The 24,134-nt window shown below is 43.2% G+C and overlaps 1 protein-coding gene and 1 long non-coding RNA gene across 2 annotated transcripts; both read left to right on the forward strand.

Annotated features, from left to right (window-relative positions):
* The first annotated feature begins 3,076 nt into the window (after window positions 1-3,076).
* LOC137356375 (uncharacterized) lies at window positions 3,077-21,187 on the forward strand. Its single transcript, XR_010971038.1, has 5 exons — window positions 3,077-3,159; window positions 4,543-4,622; window positions 10,432-10,515; window positions 16,699-16,778; window positions 21,105-21,187. It is a non-coding gene; the product is annotated as an uncharacterized lncRNA (long non-coding RNA).
* Window positions 21,188-23,418: 2,231 nt separating this feature from the next.
* LOC137356358 (histone H2A-like) lies at window positions 23,419-23,861 on the forward strand. The gene has a single exon (XM_068022244.1). The coding sequence runs from the start codon at window positions 23,419-23,421 to the stop codon at window positions 23,857-23,859; it is 441 nt and encodes a 146-aa protein (XP_067878345.1). The 3' UTR covers window positions 23,860-23,861.
* Window positions 23,862-24,134: the final 273 nt, after the last annotated feature.

The raw sequence follows: 24,134 nt of genomic DNA on the forward strand, positions 1-24,134 counted from the left end.
GTATAGTGGTGAGTATATCTGCCTTCCAAACAATTGACCCAGATTAGATTCCCGGTCATTGCAATGCCCACTCGCGGTCAAATATATTTCTGCAACCTTGCCACAGAATGTGACAAATGAAAAGCCATGACTGAATTGAAGTCGACAAATATTCTCAACATTATGTTCTTCTCCCTTAAAGTTGATGGTCAAGTGTGCTGTGGAATTTTGCAGCTTAAAAACGTCAATGCAAATTCAGAAAGAAAGTTTTCAAAATATTCTCAACATCCAATCAGATTCACTTCCTTGCTTGATCAGCGTCGCCCTGCAGCAAGTTTGTTTCCTTCAAGTGCTTATCCTGTTTCTTATTGAAATCATTGATTCTCTCTCCTTCCACCACACTTGTGTACAGCGAGTTCTAGCAGGTAAAACAGAAAAAGTTCTTCCTCACATTCCCTTCCATCTCTTGCCATAAACCATCAGTCTGTGTCTCCCAGTCCTTGTACCATCAGCTAATGGGAACAGGTTATCCTTGTCTAACTTATATACACCTCTATCAAACCTCCACTCAATCTCCATTTCTCCAAGGAGAACAACCCTTTACTTACAGAACACAATCCAGAGTCATCTATCCAAGCTTTTCAGGTGCAAAAGAATAGTTGTGTATTAAGTAGTATAGATAGGAGCATAAAACTAAGAGACTTTGAGAGATCAACTGATTGTCTCTGCCCAATTCACTGGATTTTCTGTTTCACCTGAACACTGCTATACTCTGTGTAAAGGTTAGAGCATTTCCATGGCTTACATTTATGCAAGAACTGCTATGTCAAGTCTGGATGGCAAAGCATGACGGTCATCTTCACAGGAATATGTCAAAATGCCATGTTGAGAGATGTGTCTGTGTGGATGATGCACTGAGTCACGACAAAAAGGAAAGAAAAGTCGTGCAGCAGGAGGGGTCCCACAATGTGGGGGTGATGGATCATGACATATTTTGCCTTTGTGAATAATAAGGACAGCTAAAATAATAGGACTAATTGTATGCTATGTACATCAATATATTACAGTCTGTTTGAGCTAATGCTTGCTTCATTATGAAATGACATTACAAGGCTATAGTCCGTTAAAACCTCTATGTAAGGACAATGGGAGAGATAGGTTGAAGACCACAGCATCCTTACAGGGGGTGAGATGAGATAAATAGGACACTGTGGAATTGCAAAATCAAAATGGCTTCTATCAGCAAGAATGTGACCTTTAGTATCCTTGTTAAAATAGAAAGGAACAGGAAGTATCTGTAATGTGTGTAGATTGAACCATTAACTAACTAGGGTCAAACAATGATGTCAACTTGGTCCAATTCAAAGCTAATATGGGAACATTCTTGCACCCAAAGAAGGGTAAAAGAAAGGGTGATACGGGACATTGTCGGCACTTACAGAGGGGTCCACGGAACATCGTTGGCGCATTTAGAAGGAGAAGATAGACTACGGTCAAGAAAACAGCAAGGGAAGCAGAAAGAGAGAAGTCCACGCCCCAGCAAGCACAGAAGCAAGAACCGGTGCTGAGTGATGCTGCAAACCTATTGCTGTTGTTAAACATTCACTTTATCTATCTTAGTTAAGACTAATAAACTCTCAGACTTGATCACAGAACTTGAGTTTGTACCTTGTAGGTCTATTTTGGCCAATAATCACAGGACATTTTCTGTCGCCACTTCCCCTCTCTATTCTATCTCCCTCCTCTCGCTCTCCTCCCTATGCACTTTATTATTATTGATGATGGTCATATTGACCTATTTATTCTCCTCCATCTCAGGCAGTCCCCTGCGATTATGGATGACTTTTTACACTCCAGTTTGATGGGTTCTGAAATAGCTGATAAATCCAATGCATGATCTGCAGACTCTGCCACATGAGGGTTAGGTGGGTTTAGAAGGGTTCAGGTAAATGACCCGTTTGGAGGTATGGATTCTGCCTTCGAGCCTCGACTTCACATGTTACCGACAAATTTCCCTGAACTGTAAACTATCTTCCCAAATGAGAGATGATTTGAGGACATATCTAAAATGTTTCCACACTCAGACAGGGGTTCTCCTGCTACGACCAATTTCTGAGCAAAACAGCTGCTTCCGGATTCTGCATTTGCAGGTTCTTGGAGGCACCTGTTCAGACTAAGTGAGAGACTAATACTGATGGTCTGAACACACATAGGCAACAGAAACGACACCAGTTCCCCTCCCTGAGTGCCGGTCACTGCTTCTATCCTGTGTGTAGGATTCACCCTGAGTCCCTCTATCCAGCTTTACCTGCTCTATCTGGAAAAGTGCTGAACCTTTCAGTTTTTGGTCTGCTCAAACCGAGTTCAAGGCCTGAGTAGTGAACAGAATGTCTCATTAATTCTTTGAATAATAACATGATTGAACAGCAGGTTATGATCGACTCGGCCAAAGATTGGAAATATTCCTGTCCATCAATCTTTCAACAGGGACTGCGAGAATCTCCTGGCTCAGAGTGTTTAAGGGATACAGACCTAGGCATCGGCAACTAACCCCTGAAAATCACAGCAAAGACTGTGTACATGAGGACATTTAACAACCGGGAGCTGGGACTCTGGGACGGTCCAGCTCTATTCTCACTGTGCTTGTGTGTCCGGTGTAATCGCGTGTCTCTTGTTTAAAATAAAACGATGAAGATTGCCGTCCGGTATTACTCTCATTGACCTGGGTATTCACTCGGGTAAAATAAAATGTTGCTGGCTGATATTAACTCTGCAAAGTCCCAGCAAACACACCGGCTCCCTCATTCTTCCCATGTTTCTGTCGCTTTGAGAAGAGGGGCTCAATAGTAACAAACACCCTGCAGACAGAGTCCGCAATTTGAGCATCTAAATGGGACCAGCTGCCAGTTTTCTATGTTCCATGTTCCCCCACACTTCCCCTCCCTCCCTCCACCCTAACCCCATGTTTGACTTTTCAATGTAGACATTGGGAGAAGTTTCCATTGATGTTTATTTGCTGAATTATTGCAGAGATCTGCTCACGCGCGAGAAGGGCCAGTCGAATATGACGTCATAACGCGGAGAAGAGCGCATGCGCACCCCATCCCCCAGCTCTGCCTCTGAGCGCCATTCACTGTGATTGTTTAAATCAGCTGCAAATGGAGACATTACAAGCCTGGGGTAAGTGAACAAACAGTATCTGCTCACAGCAGTACAACAGATTTGGGCCTGCGTCTGCCGATGTGCTCATAGATTAGCATTGATTACCGGGTCCATTCAGCGGGAGTGGGGGACAGTTTGTAATGTACATTGTGGAGCAGGAACTGGTCCTGGAACATGGAGTGAGCTGGGGGGGAAGGGAGAGGTCTTTCTCAGGCAGTGTCTGGACAGGGAGAGAGAGACAGAATATGATGAACTCACTATTGAAAATCATTGCTGATTTCTCTCTCCAAACAGTAATGAATGTTATAATAAAAAGCAAAATACTGCGGATGCTGGAAATCTGAAATAAAAACAAGAAATGTGGCGCAGTGGTTGGCACCGCAGCCTCACAGCTGCAGCGAACCGGGTACAATTCAGGGTACTGTCTGCGTGGGTTTTCTCCGGGTGCTCCGGTTTCCTCCCACAAGCCAAAAGACTTGCAGGTTGGTAGGCAAATTGGCCATTATAAATTGCCCCGAGTATAGGTAGGTGGTAGGGAAATATGGGGACAATTGGGGATGTGGTAGGAGTATGGGATTAGTGTAGGATTACTATAAATGGGTGGTTGATGGTCGGCACAGACTCGGTGGGCCGAAGGGCCTGTTTGAGTGCTGTATCTTGAAGCTAAACTAAACTAAACTCAGCAGGTCTGGCTGCATCTTTGGAGAGAGAAGCAGAGTTAACGCTTCAGGTCAGTGACCCTTCTTCAGTAATGAATGTCCCTGGTTCAGATCCAGTATCTCACTATTTATTGTTATTGGATAGTGAACAGCAGAAAAAAAAGGCTGAACAATAAAGATGCGGCAGCTTTGAAGGGACCAGGTGAGAAGATTAAAGACACTTTTTTAAACAGTGCTTACTTGTTGTCCATTGAACAATGGAACACGGAAATAGAAATCTGGCTTACGCAAATGTCACTACTCGATCGGGTATTCCAATTCATGGAGCAGTGCGGGGCTTGGGTTGTTTTTGAATGTCACAAAATTGTTATAAAACCGCTCCAAATTGCCCCTCGTATAGGTAGGTTGGAGGGAAATATAGGGACAGGTGAGGATGTGGTAGGAATATGGGATTAGTGCAGGATTAGTATAAATGGGTGGTTGATGGTCGGCACAGACTCGGTGGGCCGAAGGGCCTGTTTCAGTGCTGTATCTCGAAATAAAAAATAAATAATATACCTGGCAAGTAAAAGCAGAGTTCTGCAGTACTACAGTGGACTCAGACACTGACACTGCTTGTGTTGTTAACTTTCCTTTTGTGATTGTTCAGAATGTTTATTATTGTAAAGATTACATTGATCACTTTTCTGTCTTCTCACTCAGCTGTTATTCAAGTATAAGAGTTACCTTTCTTTTTCTGCAGGCAGACAGTTGAAGGAACCAGATGGAAAGGCATGACTCCTCGACAGAAGGAAATGTGCATCCAGCTCGTTCCAATATACAGTAGGTACAGTATCAGTCACAAAGCACACTGACATGGTCAGGTCATCATTTCCACTGGAACAAACAAAAGAAGTAGTCAGACCAACACTGACCCCAAAGAGACACATTATCAATTCAATAGTCAAACAGAGCAGTAGAGATAGTCGTCATTTCTATTTCACTCCAACTGACTGGTAGATATATCAATCACAGTCCAAAAACACACACATTATCAGATTTAAATACATTGTGTCACCTTGACTACAAATCAATTCCCAAATCTTAAGTAGAACAGACAAAATGTACCTGATTGAAAGCTACAGAATGAATCCCAATAACGTACCCCACAATATAAACTGAGCTACAAATTACACACCAGTCCAAACATGTCACTCAGGGTCAGACAAAAACACATAGGATTAATTCATTCTCTACAAACGGATGGAATTTGACATTACATATCGGGTCATGCTCTAAAATTGAAAGATCGTCATTCATAATTGCTTTTGCAGAGCTACAATTGGATACCAAACTGCAACTCAAACAAGAATTGCATAAAACCTACAGCAATAAAATTTTGTTTAACCATATTTTAAATTAAACACATATTGATACATTAACGTGTGAAACAAAGCATTGCCAACACAGTGCCTGAAATATATATTAAGTCCTGAATACAGCAGGATCTCAACTCACATACAGCACAAAGACACATAGATGCAGAGTGAATCCTACAGTCAAACAGGGTGCCAGAGCCTCACAGATCAGGAATGAATCAAATATACAGACACAGTATCAGTAACTTGCATATATTTATTTATTTATTTTATTTATTTAGAGATGCAGCACTGAAACAGGCCCTTCAGCCCACCGAGTCTCTGCCGACCAACAACCACCCATTTATACCAATCCTACATTAACCCCATATTCCCGACCACATCCCCACCATTCTCCTACCAACACTAGAGGGAATTTACAATGGCCAATTCACCTATCAACCTGCAAGTCTTTGGCTGTGGGAGGAAACCAGAGCACCCTGCAGAAAACCATGCGGTCACAGGGAGAACTTGCAAACTCCGCGCAGACAAAAACTGACAGGTTCAGAATAAAATTGGCCGTCACATACCAGAGAATGACATGTACAAATTAAACCTCAGAGCCCTATGTTAGAAACAGGCATGTACAGACTGAAAATCACATTCACTTCCGAGACAATGTAGAGATGTGGTGAAAAATCCACAATTAAAAACCAGAATGATATCCTTCCTCTTATAACAGATAGTGACAGTGACAGGTTAAAAACTACAGCTACATGTTAGAAATTTAAGGGCACAGGTTAAACCTTAAATTGGCCTTCTAGACAATCAAAGATGAAATGTGAACCCCCATATCTTTTTTTTTTTATATATATATTCCCAAGAATGTAACATTAACAGTCAAATCCACACTCACATACCCTAAACTGATGGGGATAAAGTACAAGCCAGACACACAGACACATCAAAATCTGAAAGGGTCAGAATAAGATGATTCCCACATAAAACAGGTACAGAAAAACTCACACTCAAAATCAGAAACTGACAGAGATAAATTGTAGACTAGGGAATTGAGAGGTATACATTGACACTTACACTCCAAAAGACTGGTGTGGGAGAAGTGGGGTTCAGTTCATGGGGCACTGGCACCATTACCGGAGAAAATGGGGGCTGTACCATTCTGACGGTCAGCACCTGAAACGGCTTGGACCAGTGTTCTGGCAAACTGCATAACTAGGGAAATAGAGAGGGCTTTGAACTAAACAGAGGGATCAAGCTTGGGTAGATGCAACAAATCAAGGGGTAGAGTCAAGGTTAGAGAGCAGAATAGTAATATGGGAAATGAAGACCAGTGAATGGCGGAAGGGACAGAGAGAAAAAAACCTAAGAACACACCAACAGTCCACACGAGGGGTTACAAAGATAATAAAAATCTAAGGCTCTGTATGTGAATGCACATAGCATTCATAACAAGGTAGAGGAACAGATAGTGCACATTGAAGTAAATCAATATGATATAATAGCCATTACAGAGACTTGGCTACAAGATAACAATGGTTGGGTCCTGAATACTGAGGCATATACAGCATTCAAGAAGAATAGGAAGCTAGGTAAAGGTGGAGGGGTTGCAATGTTAATCAAGGATGGCATTGGTGCAATAGTTAGAGATGACCTTGCTTCAGGAGATCAGGATGTAGAATTGGTTTGGGTGATGATGAGGAATAGTCGGAGAAAGAAGTCACTCGTGGGAGTTGTGTACAGGCCCCAAGCAATAATGACAATGTAGGGTGAAGTATACAAGAAGAAATTTTGGGTGCTTGTGATAAAGGGATAGAAATAATAATGAGGATTTTGTTCAACATTTCAACCGGAAAATTCAGACTGGTTATAGCAGCCTGGACGAGGAGTTCATAGAATGCTTTTTGAGATAGTTTCTTAGAGCGGTACATTCTGGAACCATCCAGCCAGGGTTATATTAGATTTGCTATTGTGTAATTTAACAGGGTTCATTAATGACCTCAGAGTAAAGGAACCTCGAGGTAGCAGCAACCACAATATGATTGAATTTTGCATCCAGTTTGAAATTGAGAGGAGTGGGTCTAAGACTAGTATTTTAAACTTCAATAAGGACAACTATGTGGGCATGCAAGCTGAGCTAGCTGAATTGAACTGGGTTACTAGGCTAGGAGATAAATTAATGGAGAAGCAGTGGCAGACATTTAAGGGGATATTTCAGAATACTCAAAGTATACTCCTACAGTAAAGTAAAATTCCAAGGGGAGGAGCCACCATCCATGGTTAACTAAAGAAGTTAATGATAACCTCAACCTTAAAGAAAATGCATATAATAGTGCAAAGACGAGTGGCAGGTCAGATGATTGGTCAGAATATAATGAATGGCAGAGAATGACTGAAAGGTTAATCAGGGGAAAATAAATTAGATTATGACAGCAAACTAGCTAGAAATGTAAAAACGGATCGCAAGAGTTTCCATAGGGATTTAAAAAGGAAAAGTGTAAGTAAAGTGAGTGTTGGTCCTTTAGAGAATGAGAATGGGGAGTTAATAGTAGATTATAAGGAAATGGTGGTTGAAATGAACAATTATTTGGCTTCTGTCTTCACTAGAGGATACACAAAATATTTCAGTAATAGCAGTAAATCAGGAGGTGGAAGGAAGAGAGGAACTTGGTGAAGTTACAATCACCAGGGAAGTGGTACTGAATAAACTGATGGAGCTGCTGGCTGACAAGTCTCTGGGTCCTGATGGGCTTCATCCTCGGGTCCTTAAAGTAATGGCTGCTGAAATAGTTGACTCGTTATTTTTTCAAGATTTGCTAGATTCTAGAAAGGTTCCATCAGACTGGAAAGTAGTAAATATAACCCTTCTATTCAAGAAGGTGGGGAGGCAGAAATTGGGTAACTATAGGATAGTTAGCTTGACCCCTGATTCAGGGAAGGCGTTAGAATTGATCATTAAGGAGGCTATAGCTGGGCATTTAGAAAAACACAAGGTCATTGGAAATGTTCAGCATGGCTATGTGAAAGGGAAATCATGGTTAACCAAAGTGTTCGAGTTCTTTCAAGGAGGAAAATGCACTGGGGATAAAGGGGAGCCCATTGACATACAGTATTTGGTTTTCAAGAAGGCCTTTGTCAAGGTGTCACATGAAAGGTTATTGTGCAAAGCAGGAGTTCATGGTGTAGGGGGTAACTTAATTAGCATGGATCTAAGATTGGCTGGCTGACAGAAAACATTCTGATCGGGAGGATGTGATAAGTGGAGTAACACAGGGGTCTGTGCTGGGCCCACAACTTTTTACAATTTATATCCATGACCTAGATGAGGGGAGCAATGGCATGGCAGTTAAATTTACAGATGACTCACAGATCGGTAGGAAAGTGTGTTGTGGAGAGGACAGAAGGAGGTTGCAGACCTTGATAGATGGTTGAGTGAGTGGTCAGAAATCTGGCAGATGAAGTGTAATGTGAAAAAATGTGAAGTTATTCACTTTGTCTGGAAGATTAAAAAAACAAAGTATTACTTAAATGGAGAACAACTGCATAATTCCGAGGTGCAGAGGGATCTAGGTGTTCTGGTGCATGAGTCATGAAAAGTTAGTATGCAGATACAGCAAGTCATCAAGAAGGAAAATGGAATACGATCCTTTATCATGAGAGGAATTGAAAATAAATGGAAGAATGTTATGCTTCAGTTATACAGGGCATTGGTGTGACCACATCTTGAATACTGCGTGCAGTTTTAGCCTCCATATTTCAGGAAGGAAGTAAATGTGTTGGAGGCGTTTCACAGGATGTTTATTAGATTGATACCTGGAATGAGTGGGTTGTCTTATGAGGAAAGGTTGGACAGACTGGGCTTTTCTTCACTGGAGTTTAGAAGAGTGAGGGGAGACTTGATTGAAGTGTATAACATCCTGAATGGTCTTGACAAGTGGATGGGAAAGGATGTTTCCTCTTGTGGATGAGTTCAGAACTCGGGGTTGCTGTTTTCGAATTAGGGGTCGCCATTTTAGGAATGAGATGAGATTTGTTTTCTCTCCGAGGGTTGTGCAACTTTGGAATTCTCTGCCTCAGAAGGTGGTGGAGGTGGGCTAATTGAATATTTTTAAGGCAGGGGTAGATAGATTCTTGTTAGGCAAGGGAATCAAAGATTATCAGGCATAGATGGGAGTGTGGAATTCAACTCAGAAATTGATCAGCCATGAACAAATTGAATAGCGGAGCAAGCTCGAGCGGCTGAATGGTCTACTTCTGCTAATTCAGCAGGACTGGGGGACTGTTTGTAATATGCACTGTGAAGCAGGAACTGGTCCCGGAACACGGAGTGAGCCAGGGGAAAGGGAGAGGTCTTTCTCGGGCACTGTCTGGACAGAGAGAGAGAGACAGAATATGATGAACTCCCTTTTCAAAATCATTGCTGATTTCTCTCTCCAAACTGTAATGAACGTTCCTGGTTTGGATTCAATATCTCACTGTTTGTTGTTGTTGGATAGTGAAGTGGGTGGCAGAGTGGCACAGTGGCTAGCACCGCAGCCTCACAGCTCCAGTGACATTGGTCCGGTTCTTCATACTGCTTGTGTGGATTTTGCAAATTTTTCCTGTGACTGCATGGGTTTCCGCTGTGTGCTCTGGTTTCCTTCCACATGCCAAAGACTTGCAAGTTGATCGGTAAATTAGTCATTGTATAAAAAAAATGCCCCTGGTGTAGGTATGTTGTAGGAGAATAGTGGGGACTTTAGAGGTAGAAATGGGATTAATATAGATTGGTATAAATGGGTGGTTGGTGGTCAGGAAAGACTCGATGGGCTGAAGGGCCTGTTTAGGTACTGTATCTCTCGATGAATGGGGGAATAAAAATGGCAGAATAATGTAGAAACGGCAGATTTTCAAAGACTGTCTATTGCAGGATCAGGAGAGGAGATTAAGGACACTTTTTTAAACAGTTATTACTTCTTGTCCGTTGAACAATTGGACATGGAAATAGAACTCTGGCTTGTGCAAATATCGCTTCTCCATTGAGTCGTCCGGGTCATTGAGCAGTGCGGGGCATGGGTTGTTTCTGAATGTCACAAAATTGTTGTAAAACTGCTCCAAATACCTGGGAAACAGAAGCAGAGTACTGCAGTGGACTCAGACACTGACACTGCTTATGTGTGAACTTTCCTTTTGTGATTGCTCAGAATGATTATTATTGAAAATATTACATTGATCACTTTTGTGTCTTCTCAATCACCTGTTCTTCAAGTGTAAGAGTTACCTTTTTTTTCTGCCAGGCAAACATTTGAAGGAACCAGAACGAAAGTCATGACTCATCAATAGATGGAAAAGTACTTCCAGCTCGTTCCAACACATATTAGGTACAGTATCAGTCACAAAGCACAGTGACACAGTCAGGTCATCATTTCCACTGGAACAAACAAAAGAAGTAGTCAGACCCACACTGATCCCAAAGAGACACATTATCAATCCAATAGTCAAACAGAGCAGTAGAGATAGTATTTGTTTCTATTTCTCTCCAACTGACTGGTAGATACATGATTCACAGTCCAAAAACACACACATTATCTGATTTAAATACACTGTGTCACCTTGGCTACAATTCAAATACCAAATCTTAAACAGAACAGACAAAATGTACCTGATTGAAAGCTACAGAATGAATCCCAATAACATACCTCACAATATAAACTGAGCTACAAATTACACAGCAGTGTAAACATGTCACTAAGGGTCAGACAAAAACATACAGGATTAATTCATTTACTACAAACTGATGGAATTTGACATTACATGTCAGGTCATACTCTAAAATTGAAAGATTGTCATTCACAATTGCTTTTGCAGAGATACAAATTGGATAAAGAGATACAAATTGGATAAAAAGCTACAACTCACAAACAAGAATTGAATAAAACCTACAGCAATAAAACATTGTTAATCCATATTTTAAACTAAACACAAGTAAACACATATTGATACATTAACATGTGAAACAAAGAGTTGTCACCACAATGCCTGAGATACATATGAAGTACCGGATATTCCAAAATTCTGTAGACTCTGGAGCAGTTCATACAGATTGGAGGGTGGAAAATGTAACCTCACTATTTAAAACAAGGAGGGAGAGAAAAAAAAGGAATTGCAGACAGAACCTTACATCAGTGGTGGGGAAAATGCTGGAGTCTATTATAAAGGATGTGATAGTTTTACGAAAGGGAAGTCATGCTTAACAAATCCACTGGAGTTTTTTGAGGATGTAACTAGCAGACTCGATAATGGATAACTAGTGGATGTGGTGCATTTGGATTTTCAGAAGGCTTTTGACAAGGTCCCACATAAGAGGTTAGTGTGCAAAATTAAAGCACATGGGATTGGGGGTAATATACTGGCAGGGATTGGGAATTAGTTGACAGTCAGGAAACAGAGCAGGAATAAATGGGTATATTTCTGGGTGGCAGGCAGGGTCCAGTGGGGTACTGCAGGAAACTGTGCTTGAGCCCCAGCTATTCACAATATATCTTACAGACTTGGGTGAGGGAAGTAAATGTAACATTTCCAGGTTTGCAGATGACACAGAGCTGGGGGTGGGGTTTGGGGGGTGGATTGTGAGCTGTGAGGAGGATGCAAAAGGCTCCAATGTGATTTGGACAAGTTGGGTGAGTTGGCAACTGTGTGGCAGATGAAATATAAATAGGATAAAAGTGAAGTTATCCACTTTGGTTTTAAAACAGTAAAGCAGATTATTATCTGAATAGTGATAGATAGGGAAAGGGGGAGGTGCAACGAGACCTGGGTGTCCTTGTACACCAGTCGCTGAAAGCATGCATTCAGGTGCAGCAAGCAATTAGGAAGGAAAATGGTATGTTGGCCTTCGTTGCAAGAGGATTTGAGTGCAGGAGCACAGATGTCTTACTGCAGTTATATAAGGCCTTGGTGAGACTCATCTGGAGTACTTAGAGTCATAGAGTGATACAGCACCGAACACTCTGTCCCTTCATCTGTCTTTTCCTCCCTGACAGTCCCTCTCTCTCCTTCTCTCTCTGTCCCTCCATCTGTCTTTCCCTCTCTCTCCTTCTATCTCTGTCTCTGCCTGTCTCTCTGTCACTCCCTCTCTCTCCTATCTATGTCTCTCTCTCGATCCCTCGATCCCTCCATCTGTCCTTCCTTCCCTGTCACTCCATCTGTCTCCTTCTCTCTCTGTCTCTCACTCTGTCCCTCCATCTGTCTTTCCCTCCCTGACACTCCCTCTCTCTCCTATCTCTGTATCTCTCTCTGTCCCTCCATCTGTCTTTCCCTGTCTATTTCTCCCTTTCTTTCCTTCCATCTCTGCCTCTCTCTCTCTCTATGTTCCTCCATCTGTCTTTCCCTCTCTGTCCCTCCATCTGCCTTTCCCTCTCTGTCCTTCAATCTCTGTCTCTCTGTCTTTCCCTCTCTCTCCTTCTATCTCTGTCTCTCTCTCTCTCCCTCCATCTGTCTTTCCCTCTCTGTCCTTCTATCTCTGTCTCTCTTAAATTCCCTCTTTCTCCTTCTATCTCTGTCTCTGCCTCTCTCTCTGTCACTCTCTCTCTCTCTATCCCTCCATCTGTCCTTCCCTCCCTGTCACTCCATCTCTCTCCTTCTCTCTCTGTCTCTGTCCCTCCAGTGGTCTCCCCTTTAGTGACTTGGTGCCAAATTGTTATTATTTTTTATTCATTTGTTGGATGTGTGCATTACTGGCTATGTCAGCATTTTATTGCCCATCACGAATTGCTGTTGAACCTTCTTGAACCGCTGCAGTCCATGTGGGGTAGATACACCCACAGTGCTGTTAGGAAGTGAGATCCAGTATTTTGACCCAGTGACAGTGAAGGAATGGTGATATAGTTCCAAGTCAGGATGGTGAGAGACTGGAAGGGAAACTTGCAGGTGGTGGTGTTCCCATATGTGTTTCCTGTTTGTTTGCTCTCTCCCTGCCTCCTTATTTCTAGACCTCCCTGTCCTTCTGTCCCTCTCTGTCATGGGAACCTAAGAAGAGAAGGAAGTGGGTGCAGGAACAGAGAGACCTGGGGATGTCTGTGCACAAATTGAAGGTGGCAGGGCTGGTTGAGAAAGTGGTTAAAAGGCATATGGGATCCAGGCTTTGTAAATAGAGGCTGAGAGTATAAAAGCAAGGAGGTTATGATGAAGATTTATAAAACACCGGCTTCATCCTCATCGAGTATTGTGATCAATTCTGGACACCATACTTTAGGAAGGATGTGGGGGCTTTAGAGAGGATGCATAAAAGATTCACGAGCAAGGTTCCAGGGATGAGGGACTTCCGTTACGTGGATAGATTGGAGAAGCTGGGGTTGTTCTCTGTGTCTTTCCCCGTCTTCCTCTCTCTGTTCCTCCTGCTATCTCTGACACTAGGAGAGGGACAGAGGGAGAGAGGGTTAGCTATGAAGCCAGGAGAAAAAGACCAACAAATTCAGCAACCATTTCAGTAGGAGAAAAGCACAAGCTGTTGGAGGGACGGGAAATCGATTACGAAGGGACAGAGTATCTGATCACACCCGGGATGGTGTAATGAATGCCAAAAAAGCCCATGTCAGCTTGCAATATGAAAAGAAGGGATAGAGAGCTGAAAGGGAATGAGTTAATTTTTACTGAGTTAATGAGGGGGCAATGGCGTCCTGCGGTTCCCACAATGCCGCGCGACGGGGAACGGCCCCTTTCTGCGGAACAGGCCGCGCTGCACTCTGGGAAGATGCTCCGCACATGCGCATCTCCACAAGAGCGTTAACCGCCGCTTTTTTATATTCTCCCCCGGCTCAGACGTTCAACTTTCCTCCCTTGAGATCGAAAGCTGAAGCCGTTTGTCCTTTTCCTTTCAGCTGCTGTTTGCGGAAATAAGTGGCCGGTGGGTGACGTCACGCAAACAAGGCGGCTGATGACACCTCCTGCCTTGGCGTCAGTGAGGTCTCATTGGCTGCCTCGCCCCACGTGTCCGGAGGTCAAGGGGTCAAAAGCTGCCTCCAGCCTCCGCGCAGCCGCGGTTTGGGCGTCTTGTGACCCCATCCCCCATGGGGTGGGGGAGGGGTTCAGCACCAGACTCTTAAAGGGACCCTGCACCACCAGAACTGTCCCAAACTGTTAAAGGGACCCAACATGGATAGACAGAGCAAGACAGTTGGAGAGCAAGTAATAGAGACGGAAATAGAAAAGAGAGAGAGGAATAACTGAGCTTGAAAGAATCATAGAGAGATGGAGAGACTGAGAGATAATAGGTGAGAGGGAGAGAGTGAGAGAGCAAGAGATGGAGAGAAATGGAGGAAGAATTTCATCAATTGGACAGAGATGAAGAGAGAGTGATAGAGAGATGGAGAGACTGAGAGAAAATAGGTGAGAGTGAGAGAGCAAGAGATGGTGAGAAATGGAGGAAGAATTCAGCCCCTCAAACCTGCCCCGCCATTCAATACAACCATGGCTGATCTCATTTCGTCCTCAACTCCGCTTTCCTTCCCGTTCTCCATAACCATTCAACCCATTATTAATTGAAAATCTGACCATCTCCTCCTTAACTTTACTCAACGTCCCGTCATCCAGCACAATGTGGGGTAGTGAATTCCACAGTCTCACGACCCTTTGAGAGAAGTAATTTCTCCTTATCTCTGTTTTTAATCTGCTCCCCCTTATTCTGAAACTATGGCCTCTCGTTCTAGATTGCCTCACATGAGGAAACATCCTCTCTGTCTACTTTGTCAATCCCCTTAATCATCTTATATATCCCTCAATTAGATCTCCCCTCATTCTTCTAAACACTAGAGACCAAAGGCCTAAACTGCTCAATCTCTCTTCATAAGACAAACCTTTCATCTCTGGAATCAGTCCAGTGAACCTCCTCTGAACTGCCTCAAAGAACAAAGAACAGTACAGCACAGGAACAGGCCATTCGGCCCTCCAAGCCTGCGCCGATCTTGATGCCTGCCAATATTAAACAAGTGGTGACCCGTACCTCCCACATCCTGTAAGAGGAGCAAGCAACTGCCCGAGCTTCCATCCCCTCCACTCTAAATTGACAAAAGAGATTTAAAAAAATAAAGGAAAAAAGTTACCTGACCGAACCCTCCACACAAGAGTCCTTTTTTTTTGGTTAGAGGAGGAGGATGGGTGGGAGACACTACACGTGTAGTGTTTCAGGTTTAACCACTGCCTGAATATATAAGTTCACTTACCCAGCAGTCCCCGTGTCCGTGTCCGCCCAATCACGAGGTAAGTACTTTCTAGTGAAACTTACCTTCCCGGCTGCCCCCTGGCTCGCACTCTCACCACTCCCACTGCTCAAATGGAAGAAAGAAATACCCACCAATCACTGAGCAGCTCTCCTGTGACATCACACTTCACCTTTTGCTGGTCAAGCAGGTCCACAGAACAGAACCGAGCGGCTCTCGCTGCTGCTTCTGGTCTCTGGCTTCGGCTCCTTTTATCTCCCGGCTCCTCTCGCCTGTTCCCGCTCTCGCTGCAGAGATCTGCTCACGTGCGATTTCGGCCTGTCGAATATGACGTCATAACGCGGAGAAGAGCGCATGCGCACCCCATCCCCCAGCTCTGTCTCTGAGCACCAGTCACTGTGATTGTTTAAATCAGCTGCAAATGGAGACATTACAAGCCTGGGGTAAGTGAACAAACAGTATCTGCTCACAGCAGTACAACAGATTTGGGCCCGCGTCTGCCGATGTGCTGATAGATTAGCATTGATTACCGGGTACATTCAGCGGGAGTGGGGGACAGTTTGTAACGTGCATTGTGGAGCAGGAACTGGTCCTGGAACATGGAGTGAGCCGAGGGGGAAGGGAGAGGTCTTTCTCAGGCAGTGTCTGGACAGGGAGAGAGAGACAGAATATGATGCACTCACTATTGAAAATCATTGCTGATTTCTCTCTCCAAACAGTAATGAATGTTATAATAAAAAGCAAAATACTGTGGATGCTGGAAATCTGAAATAAAAACAAGAAATGTGGGAAATACTCAGCAGGTCTGTTTACATCTTTGGAGAGAGAAGCAGAGTTAATGTTTCAGGTCAGTGACCCTTCTTCAGTAATGAATGGTCCTGGTTCAGATCCAGTTTCTCACTATTTATTGTTATTGGATTGTGAACAGCAGATAATCTGGCTGAACAATAAAGATGCGGCAGCTTTGAAGGGACCAGGTGAGAAGATTAAGGACACTTTTTTAAACAGTGCTTACTTGTTGTCCGTTGAACAATGAGACATGGAAATAGAAATCTGGCTCACGCAAATGTCACTACTCGATCGGGTATTCCTATTCATGGAGCAGTGCGGGGCTTGGGGTGTTTCTGAATGTCACAAAATTGTTACAAAACCGCTCCAAATACCTGGCAAGCAGAAGCAGAGTTCTGCAGTACTGCAGTGGACTCAGACACTGACACTACTTGTGTTGTTAACTTTCCTTTTGTGATTGTTCAGAATGATTATTATTGAAAAGATGACTTTGATCACTTTTCTGTCTTCTCACTCAGCTGTTATTCAAGTATAAGAGTTGCCTTTCTTTTCCTGCAGGCAAACACTTGAAGGAACCAGAAGGAAAGGCATGACTCCTCGACAGAAGAAAATGTGCATCCAGCTCGTTCCAATACACAGTAGGTACAGTATCACTCACAAAGCACAGTGACATGGTCAGGTCGTCATTTCCACTGCAACAAACAAAATAAGTAGTCAGACCCACACTGATTCCAAGAGACACATTATCAATTCAATAGTCAAACAGAGCAATAGAGATAGTCGTTGTTTCTATTTCACTCCAACTGACTGGTAGATACATCAATCACAGTTCAAAAACACACAGTATCAGATGTAAATACACTGTGTCACCTTGGCTACAATTCAAATATCAAATCTTAAGTAGAACAGAACAAATGTACCTGATTGAAAGCGACAGAAGGAATCCCAATAACGTACCCCACAATATAAACTGAGCTACAAATTACACATCAGTCCAAACATGTCACAAAGGGTCAGACAACAACATACAGGATTTGTTCATTTTCTACAAACTGATGGAATTTGACATTACATATCAGGTCATGCTCTAAATTTGAAAGATCGTCATTCACAAATGTTTTTGCAGAGCTGCAAATTGGATACAAAGCTGCAACTCACAAACAAGAATTGAATAAAACCTACAGCACTGAAATATTGTTAATCCATATTTTAATGTGAACACAAGTAAACACATATTGATACATTAATGAGTTAAACAAAGCATTGCCAACACAGTGCCTGAGATACACATTAAGTCCTGAATACAGCAGGATTTCAACTCACATACAGCACAAAGACACATAGATGCAGAGTGAATCCTACACTCAACCAGGGTGCCAGAGCCTCACAGATCAGGAATGAATCACATATACAAACACAGTATCATTAACTTACATATATTGAATGTGTCTATCCTGTGTGCACAGTAGAGATACTGGCAGATCCAGAATGTCTCCCACACTTACATACTCCCCCATAGACAGACACATGAGGAATACATTCCAAACACACATTCAGCACCAGAGACTCTCAAATTCAGAATAAACCCTCCATTCACACACAGGATCAGAGACTGAAAGTCCAGAATGTGGCCCACATTCAAATACATATCATTAGCCCTTATCCAATAGGTATGAGCTTCTTGCTCCCTGTGTGGACGAGGGCACAGGCTGTAGGGGAGGATGAGCAAACTGTCCACAGCACCGTGGTTCAGAGCGCTATTCAAGTGGGGGGATTAGTAATAGGGGATTGCAGATTTAGGGGAATAGAGTCCATCCTCTGGCATCAATAACAGGGAGTCCCAAAGGCTGCATTGCCTACCTGGTGCCTAGGTTAATTACATCTCTTCTTGACTGGAGAGTAACTTGGAGTGGGAGGGGAAGGATCCAGCTGTCTTGGCCCACATCGGTAGGACAAGGAATCCGGTTCTGCTGAGGGCCTATGAGCAGCTCGGGGCTAAATTACAAAGCAGACCCAGAAAGGTGATACTCTCCAGAATGCTACCAGAGCAATGTGCAAATTGGCGTAGGGTAAATCAGATTATAGAGGTAAACGTATGGCTCAAAGATTGGTGTGGGAGAAACGGGTTCCAATTCCTGGGGCACTGGCACCAGTACTGGGGAAGGAGAGAGCTGTTCCACTGGGACAGGCTTCATTTGGACCATGCTGGGACCAATGTCCTGGCGAATCATATAACTATGGTTGTAGATAGGACATTAAATAATTAGTGTGGGGTGGGGGGGGGGGGGGTGTTCAATTGAAGGGAAGTTTAAACAATCAAAAAGGAACGACAGAACTGAGGTGCAAAATAGTGAAGAGGCAAACGGTAATCAAAGTATGACAGGAAGGTGCAGCTAATATAAGCAGCAGAGTTCAGCAGAAATTTGAACCAGAATGAATAATAATGATAAAAAGTCAAAGCCTCTTTATCTGAATGCACACAGCATTTGTAACAAGATAGATCAGTTGGCAGCACAAATAGAAATAAATGAATGTGACTTGATAGCTATTACAGAGACGTAGTTGCAGGGTGACCAAGACTGAAAACTCAATATTCAAGGGTATACAATGCTCTGGAAAAGTAGGCAAAAAGGAAAAGGAGGTGGGGTAGCTTTGTTAATAAAGGAAGGTATCAGTGCGGTGTTGAGTAGTGAAATAGGTGCAATAGATCATGATGTGGAATCAGTTTGTGTGGATATAAGGAATAGCAAAGGGAAGAAGTCACGAACGAGAGTTGTCTATAGGCCCCCGAAGAGATGTCTCACTGTAGGACAAAGTATAAATCCGGAAATAATGGAGCTGTGTAAAAGGGCGGTAGAATTGACATGAGTGATTTTAATCTGCATATTGACTGGACAAATCAGATTGGCAGAGGTAACACAGAAGATGAATTTGTAGAGTGCATCAAGGACTGTTAATTCATTGGAGAACTGACCCAGGAAACAGCTATTTTGGATCTAGTAATGTGTAATATGGTAGCATTAACAAGAGATATCATAGATAAGGATCGTCTGAGGGGGTAGTGATCACAACATGGTAGAATTTCAAATTCAGTTTGAGGGCGAGCAGCTCGGGTCTCAAACCAGTGTCCTTAACTTAAACAATGGCAATTGCTGTGGTATGAAGGAAGAGTTGTCTAAAGCGGGCTGGGAAAATGGACTAAGGGGAAGGTCAGTGGATGAACAGTGGCAGATATTTAAACAGATATTTCATAATGCTCAGCAAAAATGTATCCCAGTCAAAAACTGAAGGATGAACCATCTGTGGTTAATAAATGCTGTCAAGGAGAATATCCAATTAAAAACTAAGGCATACAGAGAGGCAAAAACTAGTGGTGGGCCAGGAGATTTTTGAAGAAGGGCGTTATATTTGCTTTTTCCAATCCACTGGAACCTTTCCTGCATCCAGGGAATTTTGAAATATTATAACCAATGGATCCACTATCTTGCTGCAACTTCCTTTAAGACCCTAGGATGAAGGCTATCATGCCCTGGGGACTTGTCTACCTTCAATCCTAATGGTTTGCTGAGTATTTTTTTCCTAGTGATGATGATTGTTTTAAGTTCCTCCCTTTCTATAAACTCTGCATTCCCTGTAACAGACAGGAGCAGAAAAAAAACCTGCACTCACAATCAGATACAGACAAATTACAGGTTAGGGATTGAGAGATATCGAGTGAAACTTACATTTGCATCCCAGAAACTGAATGATACAGCAAAATAGACAAGAAAACAACACTCACCTGTGAGAGCAGAGTAAAATTATACAAACATACCACAAACAGAGAAGCATGAAGCAAACCTCACACACACTGCAGAAACTGATAGGTAAAGATCAATACTGTAAGGCACAAAGGAATTAAAGGTTCAAACGCACTCACACATTTCAGTGGCAGACAAATATCGAGTAAATCCCATACTCCCATAGCAGAAACTGACAAACACGAAGTGAAAACTACACACATACCAGAAACTGACAGGTACAGAACAGAATACATATTTAAATACCAGAAACTAAAACCAACATTCACACACCACAGAATGACAGGTACAGTGCAAACCCCACATCATACTCCAAAAACTGACAGATACAGACTAAATCAATACTCCCGTACCAGAAACAGTCAGGTACAATGGCGATCATTGGACGATATTTAGTTTGTCGGGCAGGGAATTAATAAGTGACACAATGTTTGAACCGGTTGGTGAACGTGCTTGTTTGAGAACTCAAAGTTAACTTGGCTGAAATTTGAACAGCTGGTATTGAAATCACTTCAGCAAATCGATTATTTCAGAGAGGCTGTCAGTGGATCTTAAAAGAGCCGTTGTGCTTGGTGCTTTATTTCTGTACATTGTGGAGATCTACAATGAGCTGTTGTGCTTGGTCACTGCCTTTGTCCCTTTCGACATGGTGGGCTTGGCAAGCTCCCCAGGCAGCAACAGGTCCATCGCAATAGAGACGTGCATACAAAAACCGTAAGGAGCAAATGATTGTGGCTGGTGCCATCTCCTGGCCGAAAGTGAGTCGTGCAACGAGAGAACCATTCATTTGTCACTATTTTAATTGGAGAGAAATAACAGAGTGTGGTGATGACACATTCAATAGAGCCCTTCCAAAGAGAATTGGATAATGATATGAATAGTAAATCAAAATTACCAAGCTATGGAGAAAAGGCCGGGGAGTGGGACTAGGTCAGCTGCTCTGCAGAAACCTGGCCCAGACAGAATGGGCCAAATGTCCTCTTTCTGTGATGCAACCATTCAATGATTCTATCCTTCAATGGTAACATAAACGTGGTAATGAAAACAAAGTGCTGGATATACGCATCAGGACTAGCAATATCTGCGGAGAGAGGAACTGTTTTAACGTTTCAGGTCTGTGACCTTTCATCAGAGTATTTACATTTCATTCTGTTTTTATTTCAGATTTCCAGCATCCACAGTATTTTGTTTTTGATGAACATAAACTAAAAGTTTCAGATTAAAATGCTTGCAAAGCATTTGATTAATCAGAAGGCTATTGTGTGTAGTTGCTCCATAAATGAAGCGTGAGGGGCCTGTTTCCAGAAGCAATCTTGTTATAGTGGTGAGCAAAGCTGCTTTCCAAGCAGTTGAGTTAGTTTTGATTCCTGGCCATCACAATGACCATCTTTATTGCCCTGTTGAATGTCAGGCTTTAATTCTGGAACTTGAATTAAACTATCTAAAAATGTCAGAGCAATTGATAAAATTCTCATCATCTATGCAGTTCTCACATAAAATGGACCTGTGGTTTCTTTTTATGGCTACTATATATTGAAAAAGCCTTTAAAATAATCATGTTACAGTCTCAAACAAATAGTAAACATACAGATATTTCCAGCACAGAAGGAAGCCATTGGGCCCATCGACTCCATGCCAGCTCTCCATAGATGAATCCAGTCACACTCATTTCCCCACACGATCCTTGTAGCTCTGCAAGTTTATTTCCTTCAGATGCCATCCCAATATCCTCTTGACGTCATAAACTGCCTCAGCTTCTTCCACCCTTGTGGTCAGTGAGTTCCAGGTCATTACCATTCAGTGCAGATAAAGTTCTTTCTCGTATTCCATCGTGGCATTTGGAGTTTAATCCAGACAAATGTGAGGTAATGCATTTTGGAAGATCTAATACTGGTGAGAATTATCCAGTAAGTGGCAGAATCCTTAGGAGTATTGACAGGCAGAGAGATCTGGGCGTACAGGTCCACAGGTCACTGAAAGTGGCAACGCAGGTGGATCAGGTAGTCAAAAAGACATATAGCATGCTTGCCTTCATCATTCGGGGCATAGAGTATAAATATTGGCAAGTCACGCTGCAGCTGTACAGAACTTTAGTTAGGCCACACGTGCAATGCTGGTCGCCACACTACCAGTAGGCCGTGGAGGCTTTGGAGTGGGTACAGAAGAGGTTTACCAGGATGTTGCCTGGTCTGGAGGACATTAGCTATGAGGAGAGGTTGGATAAACTCGGATTGTTTTCACTGGAACGACGGAGGTAGAGGGGCGACATGATAGAGGTTTACAAAGTTATGAGTGGCATGGACAGAGTGGATAATCAGAAGATTTTTCCCCAGGGTGGAAGAGTCAGTTTCCTGGGGACATAGGTTTAAGGTGAGAGGGGCAAAGTTTCGAGGGGATGTGCGAGGCAAGATCCTTGCACAGACGGTGGTGAGTGCCTGGAACTTGTTGCCGGGGGAGGTGGTGGAAGCAGGTACCATAGAGACGTTTAAGAGGCAACTTGACAAATACATGAATAGGATGGGAATAGAGGGAAATTGTCCCCGGAAGTGCAGAAGGTTTTAGTTTAGGCAGGCATCAAGATCGGCGCAGGCTTGGAGGGCCGAAAGGCCTGTTCCTGTGCTGTACTGTCCTTTGTTCTTGTTCAGAATGAAAGACCCAGCACATTCTGAGAAAGACATCTGAAGTCGGTGCTCTTCAGTGACAACCAGCTAAGAGAAACATTTCACAGACAAACGATTTGAAGCCACGTGGGCAGAGCTCAATGAATTAGTTGTCAATCGCGTTTACCACCCGACCACCTAGTCTGCCTGGGCCAAAATAGATGTGAAGTGGAATGATAGGTAGAGAATGAAAAAGTAACGGGCCAGTTCCAACAAAATGGAAATAATTGAAGAGACAGTAACAGAGGGAGTCAGAAGGTCAGGGATGTCGGCAGATAGGTTTTTTGGCACATAACACAGAATATCTCTACTCCTCTTTTGTCCTCCACGAAAAGGGATCAATCTATAATCAGTGATGTAGAATTATTATGAAAATTGACCTGAAAAGTGTCCGGTTGCAGGATACTGTGAATGAGGCTTTCAGCCGCTGGTTACAGACAGTATCATAAAAAGAAAAGAATAAAGCAGAATACATGGCGGATTACAAAAGCGAATCTGGAACAATTAGGGACAAAATGTGGAATAAAAAAAATAAAAAGTTTTTACAATCTTTTCTGTAAAACAATATGACCTATAAATGTAATATTCAACATTGAAGCCGCCCCTTGTTTTACAAATATATTGGCGGGCTTTTCAAATGTGAAATATCGTTGGGAGGCTGACAAATTCACGCTCTTATTTTTCGCTCTCAATTCTTGTGATTGGTGAATTGAGCAGCTCTCTGATTGGTTACATGTACAGCACAATGACACCGAGTGCTGACAGACCAATCAGCAGTGTCCCCAACACCATTCCTCCAGAAGGTACAAGGAGGAGGAATGTGGGCGGATCTCAGCATTCTTCGTGAAAGTGTTTGTGAGATTGTGGCAATGTCTGGAAGAGGGAAGACCGGTGGTAAATCTCGGGCCAAACCCAAGTCTCGCTCCTCCCGAGCAGGATTACAGTTCCCGGTCGGCCGTGTTCACCGCCACCTCAGAAAGGGGAACTATGCTGAGCGGGTGGGTGCCGGAGCCCCGGTCTATCTGGCTGCTGTGCTCGAGTATCTGACAGCTGAAATCCTCGAGCTGGCCGGCAACGCGGCCCGGGACAACAAGAAGAGCCGCATCATCCCCAGACACCTGCAGCTGGCCGTCCGCAACGACGAGGAGCTGAACAAGCTGTTGGGAGGGGTGACCATCGCTCAGGGCGGGGTGCTGCCTAATATCCAGGCCGTGCTGCTGCCCAAGAAAACCAGCGCTCCGAACACGAAGGGCAAGTGAAGCGGCCTGACTTGAATCTGTGAACCCAAAGGCTCTTTTCAGAGCCACCCACTTTATCTGTGAAAGGGCTGGTTACTGTCTGAAAGACTGTAATATTATACTGTTATCGTTGTTATGTGTTGGAATGAAGTGTACTGGATTTTGGTATTTAGTTGCTCATCAGATGAAATACATTCTAATTCCCTCAGACCCTATTGGAAAGGCACTTTTACCATTCTACCCTTTATGTACCACAAACATTTGTTCAGTCCTAAAACGATCGCCGGTCTATTAAA

Source organism: Heterodontus francisci, chromosome 45 (genome assembly GCF_036365525.1).
Source record: "Heterodontus francisci isolate sHetFra1 chromosome 45, sHetFra1.hap1, whole genome shotgun sequence".
NCBI lineage: Eukaryota > Metazoa > Chordata > Chondrichthyes > Heterodontiformes > Heterodontidae > Heterodontus > Heterodontus francisci.